This window comes from Hyla sarda, chromosome 4 (assembly GCF_029499605.1).
Source record: "Hyla sarda isolate aHylSar1 chromosome 4, aHylSar1.hap1, whole genome shotgun sequence".
In the NCBI taxonomy this organism is placed as follows: Eukaryota; Metazoa; Chordata; class Amphibia; order Anura; family Hylidae; genus Hyla; species Hyla sarda.
The window spans coordinates 274,832,013-274,848,900 of NC_079192.1; the positions used below are offsets into that span (position 1 = coordinate 274,832,013).

Sequence of the window (16,888 nt, forward strand, 5' to 3'; positions counted from 1 at the left end):
TGCTCCCGTGGGCTGAAAAAGGTGGATACAGTCCTAGGAGACTCTTTCCTAGGACTGTATCCACCTTTTCCTGCCCACCGGAAAGCTGAACTAATTTATGCAGGAAAAGTCAGCAACCGCCGAGCTGAGAAGTTTGTGACGAATGGAATTTACTGTAAGTTCGCTCATCTCTAATCAGAAGCACAGGGGTGGGTGATCATGAGGTGTACTTTACCATACAAAAATTATGTGTACATCGAGATACAAAACATTAGACGTGCTTTGATATACTAAAAATTGGTGAGCACCTGGGTGGATTATCGCACGAGTGTGTGAGCTTCTAGTTGGTTGATCAAAGGGGTATACTTTGACGTATTAAAAAGTATGTGTACTTTGGCGTACAAAAAATTATGCATACTCTAAATTAGTGAGTACCTGGGTGGGTGCTCACAGGGGTGTACTTTGATAAAAATGCATACTTTGAGGTAGCAAAAATTAGTGAGCACCTTGGTGGGTGATCCCAGGGATGGGTGAGCCCCTGGGTAGGTGATTACAGGGTAGGGCTAGGCGGTATACCAGTTCATACCGAATACCGACATTTTTGTGCTGCACGATATGAATTTTAACCCATACCGCAATACCTGTTGGGCCCCTCCCCCTAGGGAATGAATGAGCCCAGCGCTGCGCTGCCCCCACATCAAGGAACTAATCACGAGTCACCCACGAGCGCTGTTCTGCCCCCCAATTAATTATCAGCGCAGCGCTGTCCCCATCGGGGTAAATACTGACATGTCACCCGCATGTGCTGCCCTCCTCATCCTCATGTTTGTTGCAGACTAGAGCATCGCTGGGCTGATAATTTTGGGGGGGGGGGGGGGGGGGGGGGAAATACCGTTACATACCGTGGAACTGCCGAAAGTTACAAAAATACCGTGATACGCTGATTTGGTCAGACCGCCCAGCCCTATTACAGGGGTGTACTTTTCCAGAGACAAAAGTATGTGTACATTGATGTACCTAAAATTAGTGAGCAACAGGGTGGGTGAGCACAGCAGGTTACTTTTATGTACAATAAAATTATGGATATTGATGTACTAAAATCACCTGGGTGGACTCTCTAGTCAACATAATTTTATTGTCCATAATTAAAACAAGCCTTTATGATAAAATCTCCCCAAAGTGTTTAGCTGCACCCACCACTACTGGGAGATCATAAATGAGTACAGTCCTAAATGAATGGGGTTTTGCTATGAGACTCTTACGGAGTACCAGTTACATGAAACAAGCCTTTCATTTATGTGTTGGACAAAAAATACATGATCCCTACAGGGGCGGAAGCTAGAAAATCCAAAAGCGGTCCACTAATGGAAGATAGTTGTTTCTATTGTTGGGTTAGATGGAAGCTATCAGAGATATTTACATCGTCGTAAATCATCTGCTCCTCAAAGTAGAAGATCCTCCACTAGGTCATTTTACCAGCAGATTTAACAGAATGTCATAATATGTCACTACAATGGGGATCACAATCTGATTGATATGGCTGCAACAAACACTACAGCCATTGTAATCATAATGTTCTTATCTAGAGTGTTGGAGGAAACCCATAAACATAGGGTGAATGAGACCAGTATGTACACCAACTAGCATAACATTAAACACAGCTGATGTGAATGAGAGATGCACTGTAATGACCCGATGCCGCCGCCGCCGCCGCCACCACTACACAATGAACAGAGCTGACGGTTTCCAGCCATTTATTGTGTATGTGCTGGACTGGCGGCTCTGCCAAACAGCTGGCGTGCGGGAGTGCTGTGTGCGTCGGCACCCTGCTGATCAGCCATTGAAGGTCTATCCTGTGGATGTTAAATGCCTGGATATCAGTAGCGGATATTAAATTGTTAAAATCTCATTCTAGTAGAATTTCTACTGAAAAACGAAAACCAAAGATTAAGACAGTGAAGAGGTAAACTTGTATTGACATGCTGGGTTCATTACAGGGGTTGTGCAGCAAAAAGTAACATCTTTTTTTTCCCACATGAGAGGGGATAAATGTCTGATCACGTGGGGAGTGGGGCGACTGATGGGACCCACAGTGATCTCCTGAATGGGCCCCAAGCAGCAGCAGCACACGCTAGGGATGGCACATGCTCCATTCATTCCTATTGGAGCACTCAGGTCTCTTTGGCGGACCCATCAAAGCGGCCGGACCCCCCCGAGATCTGACGCTTATCCACTTTAATACAATAATCTTATTTATTAGAGCTTATTTTAAGAGAATACTTGAATAAATAAATGAATAATTTGTTAGTAGAAGCATAGGCTTAAAGGGGTACTCCAGCGCTAAGACATCTTATACCCTATCCATAGATAGGGGGCTAGGATGCCTGATTGCGGAGGTCCCGCCGCTGGGGACCCACATGATCATGCACCCAGCACCCTGTTCTAATCAGTCCCCGGAGCATGTTTGCTCTGGGTCCGATTACTGGCGATCATGGGGGGCCGCAGCATTGTGACGTCACGGCCCCGCCCCGGGTGACGTCACGCTCCGCCCCATCAATGCATTCATTTTTTTTAAACAAAGTTTATTAGAAATATTTTTTATTTAACATAAGGAGTGCAATAGCAATCGGCCTCCGTTGGATGTGTCCTGCACAGGTATTGTCACCTACTGCTGCCGTCAGACTCTGCAGAAGGTTGGACTTTGACTAACAAGACAGCCACCTATAGGTGGCACTAAAGAGCTACAAAGCTAATCTGATAATAGATACATACAGAATGAGACATATTACAATAGCTTTTATTGTAAACAGAAAATGTTCAGCAACAAAAAAAGTTTAAAAAAATGTACAAAAATAATGTGAAAATTGGTTTATTCTCTCATTTCACCATCTTCCTCCTCTTCTTCTACACCACGTATATACAATACATTGTTACATCTGCACAAAAAGAATATGTTAAAATGCAAGTTATTCTTATAAGATTTTTTTTAGTAAATCAATGATAATATACATATTCATATAAACCCAAGCTGTGACAAAGCTACCTTATTTTACTACATTTTCACCCGAGTAGCTAGAATAGATGAATTAACTAAAACAGAGAAGATTTACAAAGATATATGTGATAGAATCCTGCCTTTTATTGCACAAAAAAATAAATAAATAAAACTGACATGCAGTTTACCAAATTTATTATGCGCAAGACACTTTGTACATCTTAGGCAAAGAAGCCAAAAGGACCCTTTGACTTGAATGGGGTCTGTCAGGTGCCCATTGTTTTAAGGGAGTTGTAATGCATGTCTGGTATTTTTTTTCTCCACTTAACGCCTGTCTTTTCGTGGCCGAGCTCCCTTTAGTGGAGCTCAATGGAGGCGTGACTGTTGACTAACATGTCTGGCAAAATGCATCACATATCTAACAGCATGCACCACAACAAAACAATACATTTTGTGCATAATTCATCTGACTGGTATAGTTTTATATTGTCAAAATTTAAGATGGTATAGTGCAGTGGTCTTCAACCTGCGGACCTCCAGATGTTGCAAAACTACAACTCCCAGCATGCCCGGACAGCCAACGGCTGTCCGGGCATGCTGGGAGTTGTAGTTTTGCAACATCTGGAGGTCCGCAGGTTGAAGACCATTGGTATAGTGGAACCTCTCTGAAAGACCACCCCCTTATTCAGACTGGTTGTGTGTGACAAATGTTCAGTCCACCCTACAATATGCACACTGGCCATTTTCTTTAAGAAAACCACCCCCATAGAAGACCAAATTTTTTTTGGGTGGTGTTCACAAAAAGTTTCACTGTATAAGGCTGTGTTCCTATTACGTTTTCCCCCATACGGGAGCGCATACGGCAGGGGAGAGCTAAAAACTTGTGCTCCCGTATGCCTTTCTATGGGCTTCCGTATGTAATCCATTTCAATGAGCCGACTACAGTAAAACGTTCGGTCTGGTCGGCTGATTTTTGCCCCGTATGCGCTTTTCCCCCACACCTAAAACAATGGTCGACCACGGTTTTAGGTCCGGTTGTAAAAGCGCATACGGGGCAAAAATGAGCGACCGGACCAAACGTTTCACTGCGGCCAGCTCATTGAAATGGATTACATACGGAAGCGCAAATATTTAGCGCCCCTCTGCCGTATGCGCTCCCGTATGGGGGAAAACGTAATGGGAACCCAGCCTTACTAAAACCCTTACAATGTAGGAAAGTATAGGGGAGATTTAGAGTAGAGTAAAGTGGAGGAGCTAGTCCTCCCAATAAGTTAGTTTGCAGCTTTCAAACGGTCCTCTGAGAAAAGTTACTCAAAAACGTGAGCTGAACACTGACTAAGCAACTCACACGATTAAAATGAAGCAAAAAGCCTCTATCAGGCGCAGCGTCGCTCCAATAAGAAAGTTGAATCAGTAGAGGGTATTCCAATGCCTATAGCATATGTTTATGAAGAGTATAATAAAAAAGTGTTTCGGGGGTTCAGTTCCCCCTTTTCAGATTGTCAGGCTGACATTCTGAAGGGGGACTAAACCCTTGAAACATGCTATTTTATCATTATACTTTTCAATAAACATATGCATTAGGCATTGGAATACCCTCTACTGATTCTACTTTCTTATTGGAGTGACAGGACGGGTAACCTCAATCTTCTGTATCCTCACAAGCTGAGCAGCTTTCTCCTCAACCTGCTTCCCCACTAGTTGGGGCAATAGGAGAAATCTTTCTTTTGGCCAAGGTGAGCGGCCATCTTGACTACCTATCCTCCATTTGTGACCATTAAACAGGGTCAGTAACACCAAGGGTAATTACACAAGGTGCTGTCCTTTCTTCTCTATTGGTATGAACAACTCAGTCATGGTTTCTTGCAATGATTTGATCTCTCTATGGCTCTATTCACATTACATTTTAACATACGTACACAAAAATAAGAACTTAAAACATAATGTGTGCCTTAGTGTATATATACAGAACTATGAATATACAAATGAAGAAAAAAAAAGTGTTTTGGCTTATGTTTGAAATGCTTATGCCAGCTATACTTTATTTCTCTCTCCATGGTAGGGATAAGTGCAGCAATATACTGCTGAAACAGGATGTCTATGCAGTTTCTGTTGCCAATGAAGATCTCCCCATTGTTTTTTTAACCTATAAAGAAAGCAGTATGGTGTGTTTTTATTTTTTTACATCCACCATACATGTCAATAGTAATAGAATCCAAATGTATAGGCATCCTACATCCTATCCTATGAAAAGTATACACTGACCCCACCTTTGTACCTACCACAACAACTGTGAAGTATATTTGCTACCTGCCATTGCCTTTATCTGGACAAATGCCCTCTAACCCGTCATGTTTTTTCACATAAAACTTAATATAAAATAGATTCAGTGTATTATTCTAAATAGAAAAGCCGCATTCTATATCAGTATTGTGTTCTACCTTATATAGAACATATGGATTATTTATCATGCTACCCCAAACTGAGAAAACAGGTAAAACAAACATCCATATGTTCAATTTTCAGCACAGAAAAATATTGGATATAACATTCTACTAATATTCAACAACACATACCTTATCAACACTTCTCCGAGATGTCCAGATAATGCACCATCGATATATTCCTCAGTGTTTGCAAGCTACAATGTAAGATAAGACGGTTACTGTAAACTGAACAACTCTATGGAGGAAATTTAAAGCTGTACGATTAAGGTCAGATGGGAGCTTGTTGCAAATTCACGACTTGCCATTAATACGCTCCCTAAGATGTGGTCAGTCATTTAGTTTACATTGAACTTTGCAGCATAAAATCTGCAGCTTCAACTTCTGCACATCAAATATACCTGTAATTATAAAAAAAACTTTCATATGTCCGATATATAGGACCCGGTATTTTACTATTTAGTGGCCTTTTTAACCCCTTAAGGACCACGGGCGTATGGGTACACCCTGGCTCCCTAGTACTTAACCCCTTAAGGACCCGGGCTTTTTCCGTTTTTTTCATTTTCAATTTTCCTTCCTTAACGTTAAAAAATCATAACTAAAATTCTATATGATGGCTTATTTTTTGCGTCACTAATTCTACTTTGTAATGACATTAGTCATTTTACCCAAAAATCTACGGTGAAACAGGGAAAAAAAAAAACAACGTGCGACAAAATTGATGAAAAAACACTATTTTGTAAGCTTCCGTTTTTACGCAGTACATTTTTTGGGCAAAAATGACACCTTATCTTTATTCTGTAGGTCCATATGGTTAAAATGATACCCTACTTGTATAGGTTTGATTTTGTATTACTTCTGAAAAAAATCATGAATACATGCAGGAAAATTTATACGTTTAAAATGGTAATCTTCTGACCCCTATAACTGATTTTTCTGCGTTCAGGGCGCTATGAGGGCTCATTTTTTGCACCATGATCTGAAGTTTTTAGTGGTACCATTTTTGTTCTGATAAGACTTTTTGATCACTTTTTAGTGTTATAAAAAGTGATCAAAAATGCGCTATTTTGGATTTTTGAATTTTTTTTGCGCGTACACCATTGAACGTGCGGTTTAAAAAGCAGTATATTTTTATAATTGGGACATTTCCGCACCCGGCGATACCACATATGTTTATTTACACTGTTTTTTTTTTATTCTTGGAAATGCCGGGTGATTCAAACTTTTATTAGGGGAAGGTATAATTGAAAGGGTTAATGATTTTTTTTTTTTTTTTTACACTTTTCTTATGCAATATTATAGCTCCTATAGGGAGCTATAACAATGCATGTACTGACCTTTTACACTGATTTATCCATCTCCATAGGAATGGATCAATCAGTGTTTTCGGCGATTAAATGCTCAAGCCTGGATCTCAGGCTTGAAGCATTCATTCGGCGAGCGGACAGCGCAGGAGAAGGTAAGAAGACCTCCTCCTGTGCCACAGCTGTTCGGGATGCCGCGATTATATCGCGGCGATCCCGAACAGCTCCCTGAGCTAGCTGGGCACTTTTACTTTCGTTTTTAGCCGCTCGGCTCAGCTTAAAGGGTTAATAGCGCGCGGCACTGATCAGTGCAGCGCGCTATTAGAGGCGGGTCCCGGCTTCACTATGACGCCGGGCCCGTCGCAATATGATGTGGGGTCACCGTATGACCCTGCGTTATATCGCAGGACCGGGACCCAGGACGTACCCATACGTCCTGGGTCCTTAAGAGGTTAAGGACCAAGGGCGTACCTGTTGGGGACCGGACAGGGATGCCTGCTGAAATCGTTCAGCAGGCACCCTGTGCAAACCCCTGAGACCGCCCATGTCTGCAATCACTGCAAATCGACGATCAATTCAGATCGGCGATTTGCGACGATTCTGGGTCAAACGGGACCTGGAAAAAAGGGTGTTAGGTGCCATCCGACACAGCACCTATCACCCTATAGCAGCAGGAGTGAGGTGGCATTGGTGCCACCTCACGATCGTCCTGATTCATCGGCCAGTAACTGCCGACGAATCAGGACGCCTGCTGTGGTGGTGTCCCTAACGGCACCCGCTACACTCCTATTCCGGAGAGTGCCGGTAGTGTGTACCTGGACTGGGGGCCCCCAATCCCCAGCAGAATTGGGGCCTCCCGGAGCGGAGACCGCAGCAGCGGGAGGATCCGACGTGTGCACAGCAGTAAGAGGTAAAGCTGGCCTCCTGCACAAAAGGGCATGCTGGGAGTTGTTATGCAACAGCTCGAGGCACACTACTGCAATTCCCAGCATGCCCTTTGGTAATTTATGCATGCTGGAGGCACATTTTTTCTATGAAAAAGTGTGCCTCCAGCAATTGCATAACTACATCGCCCAGCATGCTGGGTTTTGGGGGGGTGTATATGTAGTGTTTTACTTTTTATTTTGTGTACTGTATTGTAGTGTTTTTAGGGTACATTCACACGGGCGGGGGTTTATAGCGGGTTTCCCACTGGGAGTTTGAGCTTCGGCGGAAAATTTGCCACATCACAAACCTTCAGCTGTTGCAAACCTTCAGTTGTTTCATTTGTGAAAATGAAAAATTTGGAGTAACACCAGCATTTTAGTGAAAAAAAAAATCTAATTTTTCATTTCCACGTCCAACTTTAGCGGAAATTTGTCAGACACCTGTGGGGTGTGAAGGCTCACTGTACCCCTTGTTACATTCCTTGAGGGGTGGGTTCCAAAATAGTATGCCATGTGTTTTTTTTTTTTTTGCTGTTCTGGCACCATGGGGGCTTCCTAAATGTGACATGCACCCCAAAAACCATTTCAGAAAAACTCACTCTCCAACATCCCATTGTCGCTCCTTTCCTTCTGAGCCCTCTAGTGCACCCAAAGAGCACTTGACACACATGAGGCATTTCCTTACTCGAGAGAAATTGGGTTACACATTTTGGGGGCTTTTTCTCCTTTTACCCCTTGTAAAAATTCAAAAACTGGGTCTACAAGAACATGTAGTGTAAAAAAATTTAGATTTTGAATTTTCTCCTTCACTTTGCTGCTATTCCTGCGAAACACCTAAAGGGTTAAACTTTCTGAATGTCCTTTTGTATAATGTTGAGGGGTGTAGTGTTTATAATGGGGTCATTTATGGGGTATTTCTAATATAAAGGCACCTCAAACCCGCTTCAAAGCTGAACTGTTCCCTGAAAAATTCCGATTTTGAAAATTTTGTGAAAAATTGCTTCTGAACTTTGAAGCCCTCTGATGTCTTCCAAAAGTAAAAACTTGTCAACTTTATGATGAAAACAAAGTAGACATAGTGTATATGTGAATCAATATATAATTTATTTGGTATGTCTATTTTCCTTACAAGCAGAGAGAGATGAGCGAACTTACAGTAAATTTGATTCGTCACGAACTTCTCGGCTCGGCAGTTGATGACTTATCCTGCGTAAATTAGTTCAGCCTTCAGGTGCTCCGGTGGACTGGAAAAGGTGGATACATTCCTAGGAGACTCTTTCCTAGGAATGTATCCACCTTTTCCAGCCCACCGGAGCACCTGAAGGCTGAACTAATTTATGCAGGAAAAGTCATCAACTGCCGAGCCGAGAAGTTCGTGACAAATCGAATTTACTGTAAGTTCGCTCATCTCTAAGCAGAGAGCTTTAAAGTTAAAAAAATGGTAAATTTCAAATTTTTCATGAAATTTTTGAATTTTTCACCAAGAAATTATGCAAGTATCGATGGAAATTTACCACTATGCTAAAGTAGAATGTCATGAAAAAAAAAACACAGTCTCAGAATCAAATTAATAAGTAAAAACATCCCAGAGTTATTAAATGGGAACTGTCAGATAATACATTTTTGCAGTTGCTTTCATTAGAAATTTTTCAGTATTTCATATTGAAAAAGCCAGTCAAACAACTGCCCTCCCCCCCGTCTGCTTGGACACATACTAGTCCTGCTGTGTCCATGCGTCATCACCTATGTCATGGACACACTTTCTTGATTGACAGCTGTGAGCGCAGGACTCACAGCTAGAGGAAAAATCCTCCCACTGTCAGCTTGTGTCCCTACTGTCAGTGAGGACAAGCTGGAAGTTGTAGTTTTGCTAATGCTAGGGGAGATGTGAGCAGATAGCATACTGAGGGAGGGGGCGGAGACCTGCACAGTGAGGCCACACCCCCTCCCTTTGAGAGGAATTCAGACTAGTGAGCTAAATTAAAAGTGCAATAAAAAAAAATAAAGGTGCAAGACACAAAAATTAGATGTACATGGTCAGGATTAGGTACTGAGTGATATATTTTAAAAAACATTTTTTTTGTTGGATCTGACGGGTACACTTTAATGCTTAAAGTGACAGTGGTCAGATGTGCAAAAAATGCTCTGGTCCTTAAGGTGAAGATGGGCTTGGTCCTTAACCCCTTAAGGACTGAGCCCTTTTTCACCTTAAGGACCAGAGCATTTTTTGAACATCTGACCACTGTCACTTTAAACATTAATAACTCTGGAATGCTTTTACTTATTCTGATTCCGAGATTGTTTTTTCGTGACATATTCTACTTAAACATAGTGGTAACTTGCATCCTTTCTTGGTGAAAAATCCCCAAATTTGATAAAAAAAAAGAGACAGCCCCGATCAGCCGGTAATTCCGGGTCACCGGAGACCCGGAATCCGCCGCAGATCGCTGGACTGAATTGTCCAGCGATCTGCGGCCATCGCCGACATAATGACCCCCCCCTGGGCGATATGCCGCGATCCCTGCTGAACGATTTCAGCAGGCATCCGGCACCGGCTCCCCTCCAGCTAGCGGCTGGGGCCGGAAATGCGCAGGGCGTATCCATACGCCGTGTCCTTAAGGACTTGGAAACGGGGGCGTATGGATACGCCCTGTGTCCTTAAGGGGTTAAAGAATATTTCTTGTGTATTTCACACATAGGCAATTTGCATCCAAACTCATGCAAAAACAAAACCCTAAGCCATGTCAACTTGGCCAAATCTACCAAAGAGAGATGTACTAAACTAATTGGGATCTGTTTATTCCCTATACCAGTGTTTCCCAACCAGGATGTCTCCGGCTGTAGCAAAACGACACTTTCCAGCATGCCAAGTTCTTCGGTGAAACACTGCCTTTATTATACATGCATTCTTGACTGACACAATCTTGGATGTTTACGTGAAAGAAAGGATGTAAAGTGTATGGTACACCTAAACTTTTTCTGGCCTTGTGCCAAAATTCCTACATATCAGGGGATGGGGCAGTTAAAGAAAACAGTGCTCACTCCTTAACTATCATATTCACTATTCCATGGAGTGGCAGTGGTGCAGAATAGGAAGCGAGCATAGAGGCAAGTATGCTTTGGTTTTTTGTCTCCCTCAATCCTCTGCCATAGAGTAAAAGTAAAAATAAGGTTTCTCACCATGTCTAGGTGTCCTCCTTCCCACCCACAGTAGTGTTCAAAACTATTTTTATAAGTGTCCTGTACAGTATGCTAATGAGGCTCAAGCATTAATGTAGGCTTGAGGCATCCCAAAGTAGTTACCCCTATTTAGGCTCTTATCTCACCTAGTGAGGCTGGATTGACAGCCCAGGCACAGCCCGACATCATTACTCCTGCACCAGAAGTCTCTTCATATTTAGGGATATCACTGCTTCTGGGCCTGCACGAGATTTCAGTGAAGAGAACGTGACTTTGGATGCTTGGGTAATCAATCACACGGCCATTTGCCCCCCGTTTTTTTTATCCCTGTTTCAGCTCCGTTTTTGCAGATTGTAAACGGATTAAAAATGGTTTGTAAAAAATCCCATTCATGTCAATGGGATTTTTTTACAATCCGATTACATCCGTGTGCACCTGCTCGCACTCATTTCCGTTTTTTTCATGGAAGAAAAAAAACGGCACATGCAGTATTTTTTCTTCCGTGAAAAAACGGAAGAAGACATGGACATCATAATTTTAACATTTAAGTCTATGGCAAACGGATGAAACTTTAATGCCATTCGTTTGCACCCGGGTTTAAAATATCCGTAATTACATCCGAGCATGCTCAAAAGAGGTGACATCAGATGACGCCTGCAGTGTTGTGGGACTACTACTCATCATGGAAACAAGTCTGTTCCATGATGGGAGTAGTAATTCCCCGGCTGTGGGAGTCTGCCGGTGGCTGGGGAGGCTACATTAGTGTTTGTACTACTATCCCCATCATGGATCAGACTCTGTTCCCTGATGGGGGTTGTAGTACAGGGGCTGAGGGATTGATCGCACCGGGTCTCACTTCTGAGCCCCGATCAGAAGTTATTAAGCAGGGGAGCGGGCGGCATGGTCCGCAACCCTGCGATCACCGATGTATTTTACTTTCATTTTTAAATTCCCCGCGAGGAGCTCTGAATGGCCGGCACCGAGGAGCCAATCAGGGCTCCCTGCGAGATTTTTAAAATGGACAATGTATATTAAAAGCGCTGTGGGGGGCAAGATATATAGGGCTATATATCTAGCCCCCAGCGCATTTATAAAGCTATAACCCCCGCCAGCGCAAAAATATATACCCCCGCAGTATGTATGTGTGTGTGTATGTATATATATATATATATATATATATATATATATATATATATATATATATATATATATATATATATATATATTAGGGATGTAAGAAAAAATCGATTCTCGCGATAATCGCGATTTTTCATTTGCCGATACAGAATCGATTCAAAATATTTTTGAATCGATTCTTTTAGGGATGTGGAATTTTTAATAAAACGCACTTTTCTTACCTGCCAACGAGCCCGCGGAGCTCCGGTACAGGTGTTGGGTCCCCGGGCTGTATTCTTCTTACTTCCTGTTAGTCCGGCACGTCACATGGAGCTTCAGCCTATCACCGGCCGCAGCGATGTCCCGCCTCCGCTGGTGATAGGCTGAAGCTCCATGTGACGTGCCGGACTAACAGGAAGTAAGAAGAATACAGCCCGGGGACCCAACACCTGTACCGGAGCTCCGGGGGCTCGTTGGCAGGTAAGAGAAAGTGCGTTTTATTTTATTTTGCAGCCCGGAGTACTAGATCGCCGCTGTCAAAGCTGACAGCGGCGTCTATTGGGATCTATGAATGCTCCCAGGTGGGCGATATTCTTGGCGATTCACACCCCTAATATATATATATATATATATATATATATATATATATATATATATATATATATATATATATATATATATATATATATATATATATATATATATGTGTGTGTGACCCCGCCTGCCCCTTTATAATTATATACCCCCCGCCAGCGCAATTATCAATATATACCCCCCACCAGCGCATTTATCAATATATACCCCCCGCCAGAGCATTTATGTGACCCCCCCGCTGGCGCATAGGTCATTAATGCAGCGATATCTGTGAATAGTATTTTACTCACAGAGCATCACACCGACGGCAGCTGATAGAATACTATTCATACATCAGGGGCATATTACATAGAAGTGCTGTGGGGGCCAAATCTATAGTATTGATAATTGCACTGGTGGGGGGTATATAATTGTAAAGGCGCAGGCGGGGGTTACATTATAAATGCGCTGGCGGGGGGGGTGTCACACATCTATACTGCGGGGGTATATATTTTTGCGCTGGCGGGGGTTATATCTGTATAAATGCGCTGGGGGGCTAGATATATAGCGCTATATATCTTGCCTCCACAGCACTTTTAATATACATTGTCCATTTTAAAAATCCCTGCAGGGAGCCCTGATTGGCTCCTCAGTACGGGCCATTCAGAGCTCCCTGCGGGAATTTAGAAATTAAAGTAAAATACATCGGTGATCGCAGGGTTGCGGAACATGCTGCCCGCTCCCCTGCTTAACCCCTTAACGACGCAGGACGTATATTTACGTCCTGCGCCAGCTCCCGCGATATGAAGCGTCGTTCCCGGCGCTCATCAACGGCCGGGACCCGTGGCTAGTACCACACATCGCCGATCGCGGCTATGTGCGGTATTAACCCTTTAGAAGCGGCGGTCAAAGCTGACCGCCGCTTCTAAAGTGAAAGTGACCCGGCTGCTCAGTTGGGCTGTTCGGGACCGCCGCGGTGAAATCGCGGTGTCCCGAACAGCTGACCGGACACCGGGAGGGCCCTTACCTGCCTCCTCGGTGTCCGATCGACGAATGACTGCTCCGTGCCTGAGATCCAGGCAGGAGCAGTCATGCGCCGATAACACTGATCACAGGCGTGTTAATACACGCCAGTGATCAGCATAGGAGATCAGTGTGTGCAGTGTTATAGGTCCCTATGGGACCTATAACACTGCAAAAAAAAATGTAACAAAAAAAGTGTTAATAAAGGTCATTTAACCCCTTCCCTAATAAAAGTTTGAATCACCCCCTTTTCCCATAAAAAAATAAAACAGTGTAAAAATAAATAAATAAACATATGTGGTATCGCCGCGTGTGTAAATGTCCGAACTATAAAAATATATCATTAATTAAACCGCACGGTCAATGGCGTACGCGCAAAAAAATTCCAAAGTCCAAAAAAGCGTATTTTGGTCACTTTTTATACCATTAAAAAAATGAATAAAAAGTGATCAAAACAAAAATCATACCGATAAAAACTTCAGATCACGGCGCAAAAAATGAGTCCTCATACCACCCCATACATGGAAAAATAAAAAAGTTATAGGGGTCAGAAGATGACATTTTTAAACGTATAGATTTTCCTGCATGTAGTTATGATTTTTTCCAGAAGTGCGACAAAATCAAACCTATATAAGTAGGGTATCATTTTAACTGTATGGACCTACAGAATAATGATAAGGTGTAATTTTTACCGAAATATTTACTGCGTAGAAACGGAAGCCACCAAAAGTTACGATTTTGTCGCACAATTATTTTTTTTTCCGTTTCGCCGTGCATTTTTGGGTAAAATGACTAATGTCACTGCAAAGTAGAATTGGCGACGCAAAAAATAAGCCATAATATGGATTTTTAGGTGGAAAATTGAAAGGGTTATGATTTTTAAAAGGTAAGGAGGAAAAAACTAAAGTGCAAAAACGGAAAAACCCTGAGTCCTTAAGGGGTTAATAACTTCTGATCGGATTGGGTCTCAGAAGTGAGACCCGGTGCGATCAATCCCTCAGCCCCTGTACTACAACCCCCATCATGGAACAGAGTCTGTTCCATGATGGAGGTAGTAGTACAAGCACTAATGTATTCTCCACAGCCACTGGCAGACTCCTGCAGCCAGGAACTACTACTCCCACCATGGAAAAAAGTCTGTTTCATGATGGGAGTAGTACTAGTCCTGGCTGCAGGAGTCTGTAGGTGGCTGATTTTATCATAAAAAAAAAAAAAAAACGGATTAAAAATGGTTTCTATCCGTTTCTTTAAATCCATTTTTATTTTTTAAACGGAACGGGGGCAAACGGCCGTGTGAACACACCCTAAGTAGTAGTCATTACAGCCCGGCGCCCAGTGACTTGAGGATACCACACCCCCATATGACTACCAAATGCTTATTAACATACTGTGGGGGACACCTATAACTCATTTTCTACACTACCAGGGACAGGCAGGAGGACATTCCACCTGGTAAGAAGCCTTATCTTACTCTATATCAGTGATTCCAAACAGGGAGCCTCCAGTTGCTACAAAACTACAACTCCCAGAATGCATGGACTGCCTTTGACGTACTAGGCATGCTGAGAGTTGTAGTTTTGCAACAGCTGGAGGCATCCTGGTTGGGAAACACTAGTCTGTGTTGCCACCAGTTACATAGGGTAATACCTGGTGACGGGTCCCTTTAACCAGTGATGGGCTGTGCGGTAAGGTCATGTGCAGATGATTGTCCTAGAAGTAAAGGACCTGAAGGCAATATAATTGGATCATACAGGGGACCCTGGTAAACACTATGGCCCAGATTTATCAAACTCAGTGAGAGAAAGTGGAGGGATTTTCCCATAGTAACCAATCACAGCTCAGCTTTCACTTTACCAGAACATGTTATCTGAGCTATGATTGGTTGTTGTGGGAAAAGCACTCTCTCACAGTTTGATATATCTGGGCCTATAAGGTTAGATTCACACACACATACCCATTCATGTGTGAGGCACCTATAGCCAGTGGTCACAAAGCTGCAACCCTCCAGATGTTGTAGAACTACGACTCAGCCATTGGCTGTCCGGGCATGCTGGGAGTAGTAGTTCTACAGCATCTGGAGATCTGCAGCTTAGAGACCACTGACCTATACTGATGTTCTATCACCGCCTGCATCTTACCTGCATGTTCATATATCCATCCACAGACACCAGGTAGCCCTTGTACTCCATCCCCCACTTCAGCTTCACCATCACTGGCTTCCCAGTGAGTCCATTCAGGAAGGGTTTGGGGTTCAATGGTAAACTCTAAAAGAGAAGCAGAGAGGATGACTAGAGTACATGTGACTAGAAGCACGTGATACACCCGCAGTGCTGGGGATCGGCGGGCACACCGGGCCTGTAGAATCAGTAATGCCAGGACATACAGGCTCCATTGTGCCCGCGATTTCCCTCCACTGGAGTGAATGAATGAATGGCGCCGCACATGTAGCACACACTGCTTCCGCCTCCAACAATACAGCACCCCTCAGCTCGCTCCGGTTACCCACCATGATGCCAGTGAAGGCGCCGCCGATCTACAGACCAACCGCGCGTAAACTACAAAAAAATTCCTCCTCGGAGCGCTCGGTAGAACACGCCGCCGGAGCTAGCAGGAAATGGCTGACTAGAGGGTAGACGGTAAGCTAGAATGGAGTCTCGGAAGCAGCGCCCACTAGTGGTAGGAGGCTTTACAACAAGGACGAAGAAGTAAGCGCTTCACAGCGCCCCTGGTGGACATCACCACCGCACTACTGCAAGACGTCATAGCATAGAGATACACAACCTTTTGGTGTCCCCTCATATCGAGCAATCCCAAACCATGAAGATTGTATATAGGATAATGTATCACCTGCTGTAAGGTATAAGACTAATCCAAATCCTTAGGGGCTCTGTCACCATCAAGACAGTGATGCCTTCTTTACAAAGGGCTTCTTACCTAGCATTAACCCGGTGAAAACATCTAAAGAGCCATATGAGCAGGGGTCAAGTCCTGAGAAAAAAAGTGAGGGAACTGCAGCAGTCCTGCTAATGGGAACAGTGTTCCTGCTGTGGAAAAAGTGCAGGAACTCCATTCCCATGCGTTTCTGCAGGACTTAAGCCCTGCAAATGATGGTTTGTTATCTTTGTGCTTTTTAATGATACACTAGATCTGTGTTTTCCAACCAGAGTGCCTCCAGCTGTTGCAAAACTACAACTCCCAGCATGCCCGGACAGCCTTGGAGAGTTGTAGTTTTGCACCAGCTGGAGGCACTCTGGTTGGGAAACACTGCATTACATCCTTTGTACAGTGATCCCTCAACTTACAATGGCCTCAACATACAATAGTTTCAACATACAATGGTCTTTTCTG

The 16,888-nt window shown here is 43.4% G+C and overlaps 1 protein-coding gene across 1 annotated transcript; it reads right to left on the reverse strand.

Annotated features, from left to right (window-relative positions):
* Positions 1-1,930: 1,930 nt before the first annotated feature.
* SNRPF (small nuclear ribonucleoprotein polypeptide F) lies at positions 1,931-16,204 on the reverse strand. The gene is made up of 4 exons (XM_056574301.1): positions 16,047-16,204; positions 15,679-15,804; positions 5,551-5,615; positions 1,931-2,915 (listed from the first exon to the last, which is right to left on the reverse strand). The coding sequence occupies exons 1-4, from the start codon at positions 16,047-16,049 to the stop codon at positions 2,849-2,851; spliced, it is 261 nt and encodes an 86-aa protein (XP_056430276.1). The 5' UTR covers positions 16,050-16,204; the 3' UTR covers positions 1,931-2,848.
* Between the last annotated feature and the right edge of the window lie 684 nt (positions 16,205-16,888).

Bases quoted from the DNA above. Each gene is read 5' to 3' on its own strand.
- SNRPF (XM_056574301.1), bottom strand. The intron at 5,616-15,678 runs GTAAGATGCAGG...CTTACATTGTAG, and splicing joins ATGGATATATGAACATGCAG to CTTGCAAACACTGAGGAATA. The intron at 2,916-5,550 runs GTATGTGTTGTT...CTTTTTGTGCAG, and splicing joins CTCGGAGAAGTGTTGATAAG to ATGTAACAATGTATTGTATA.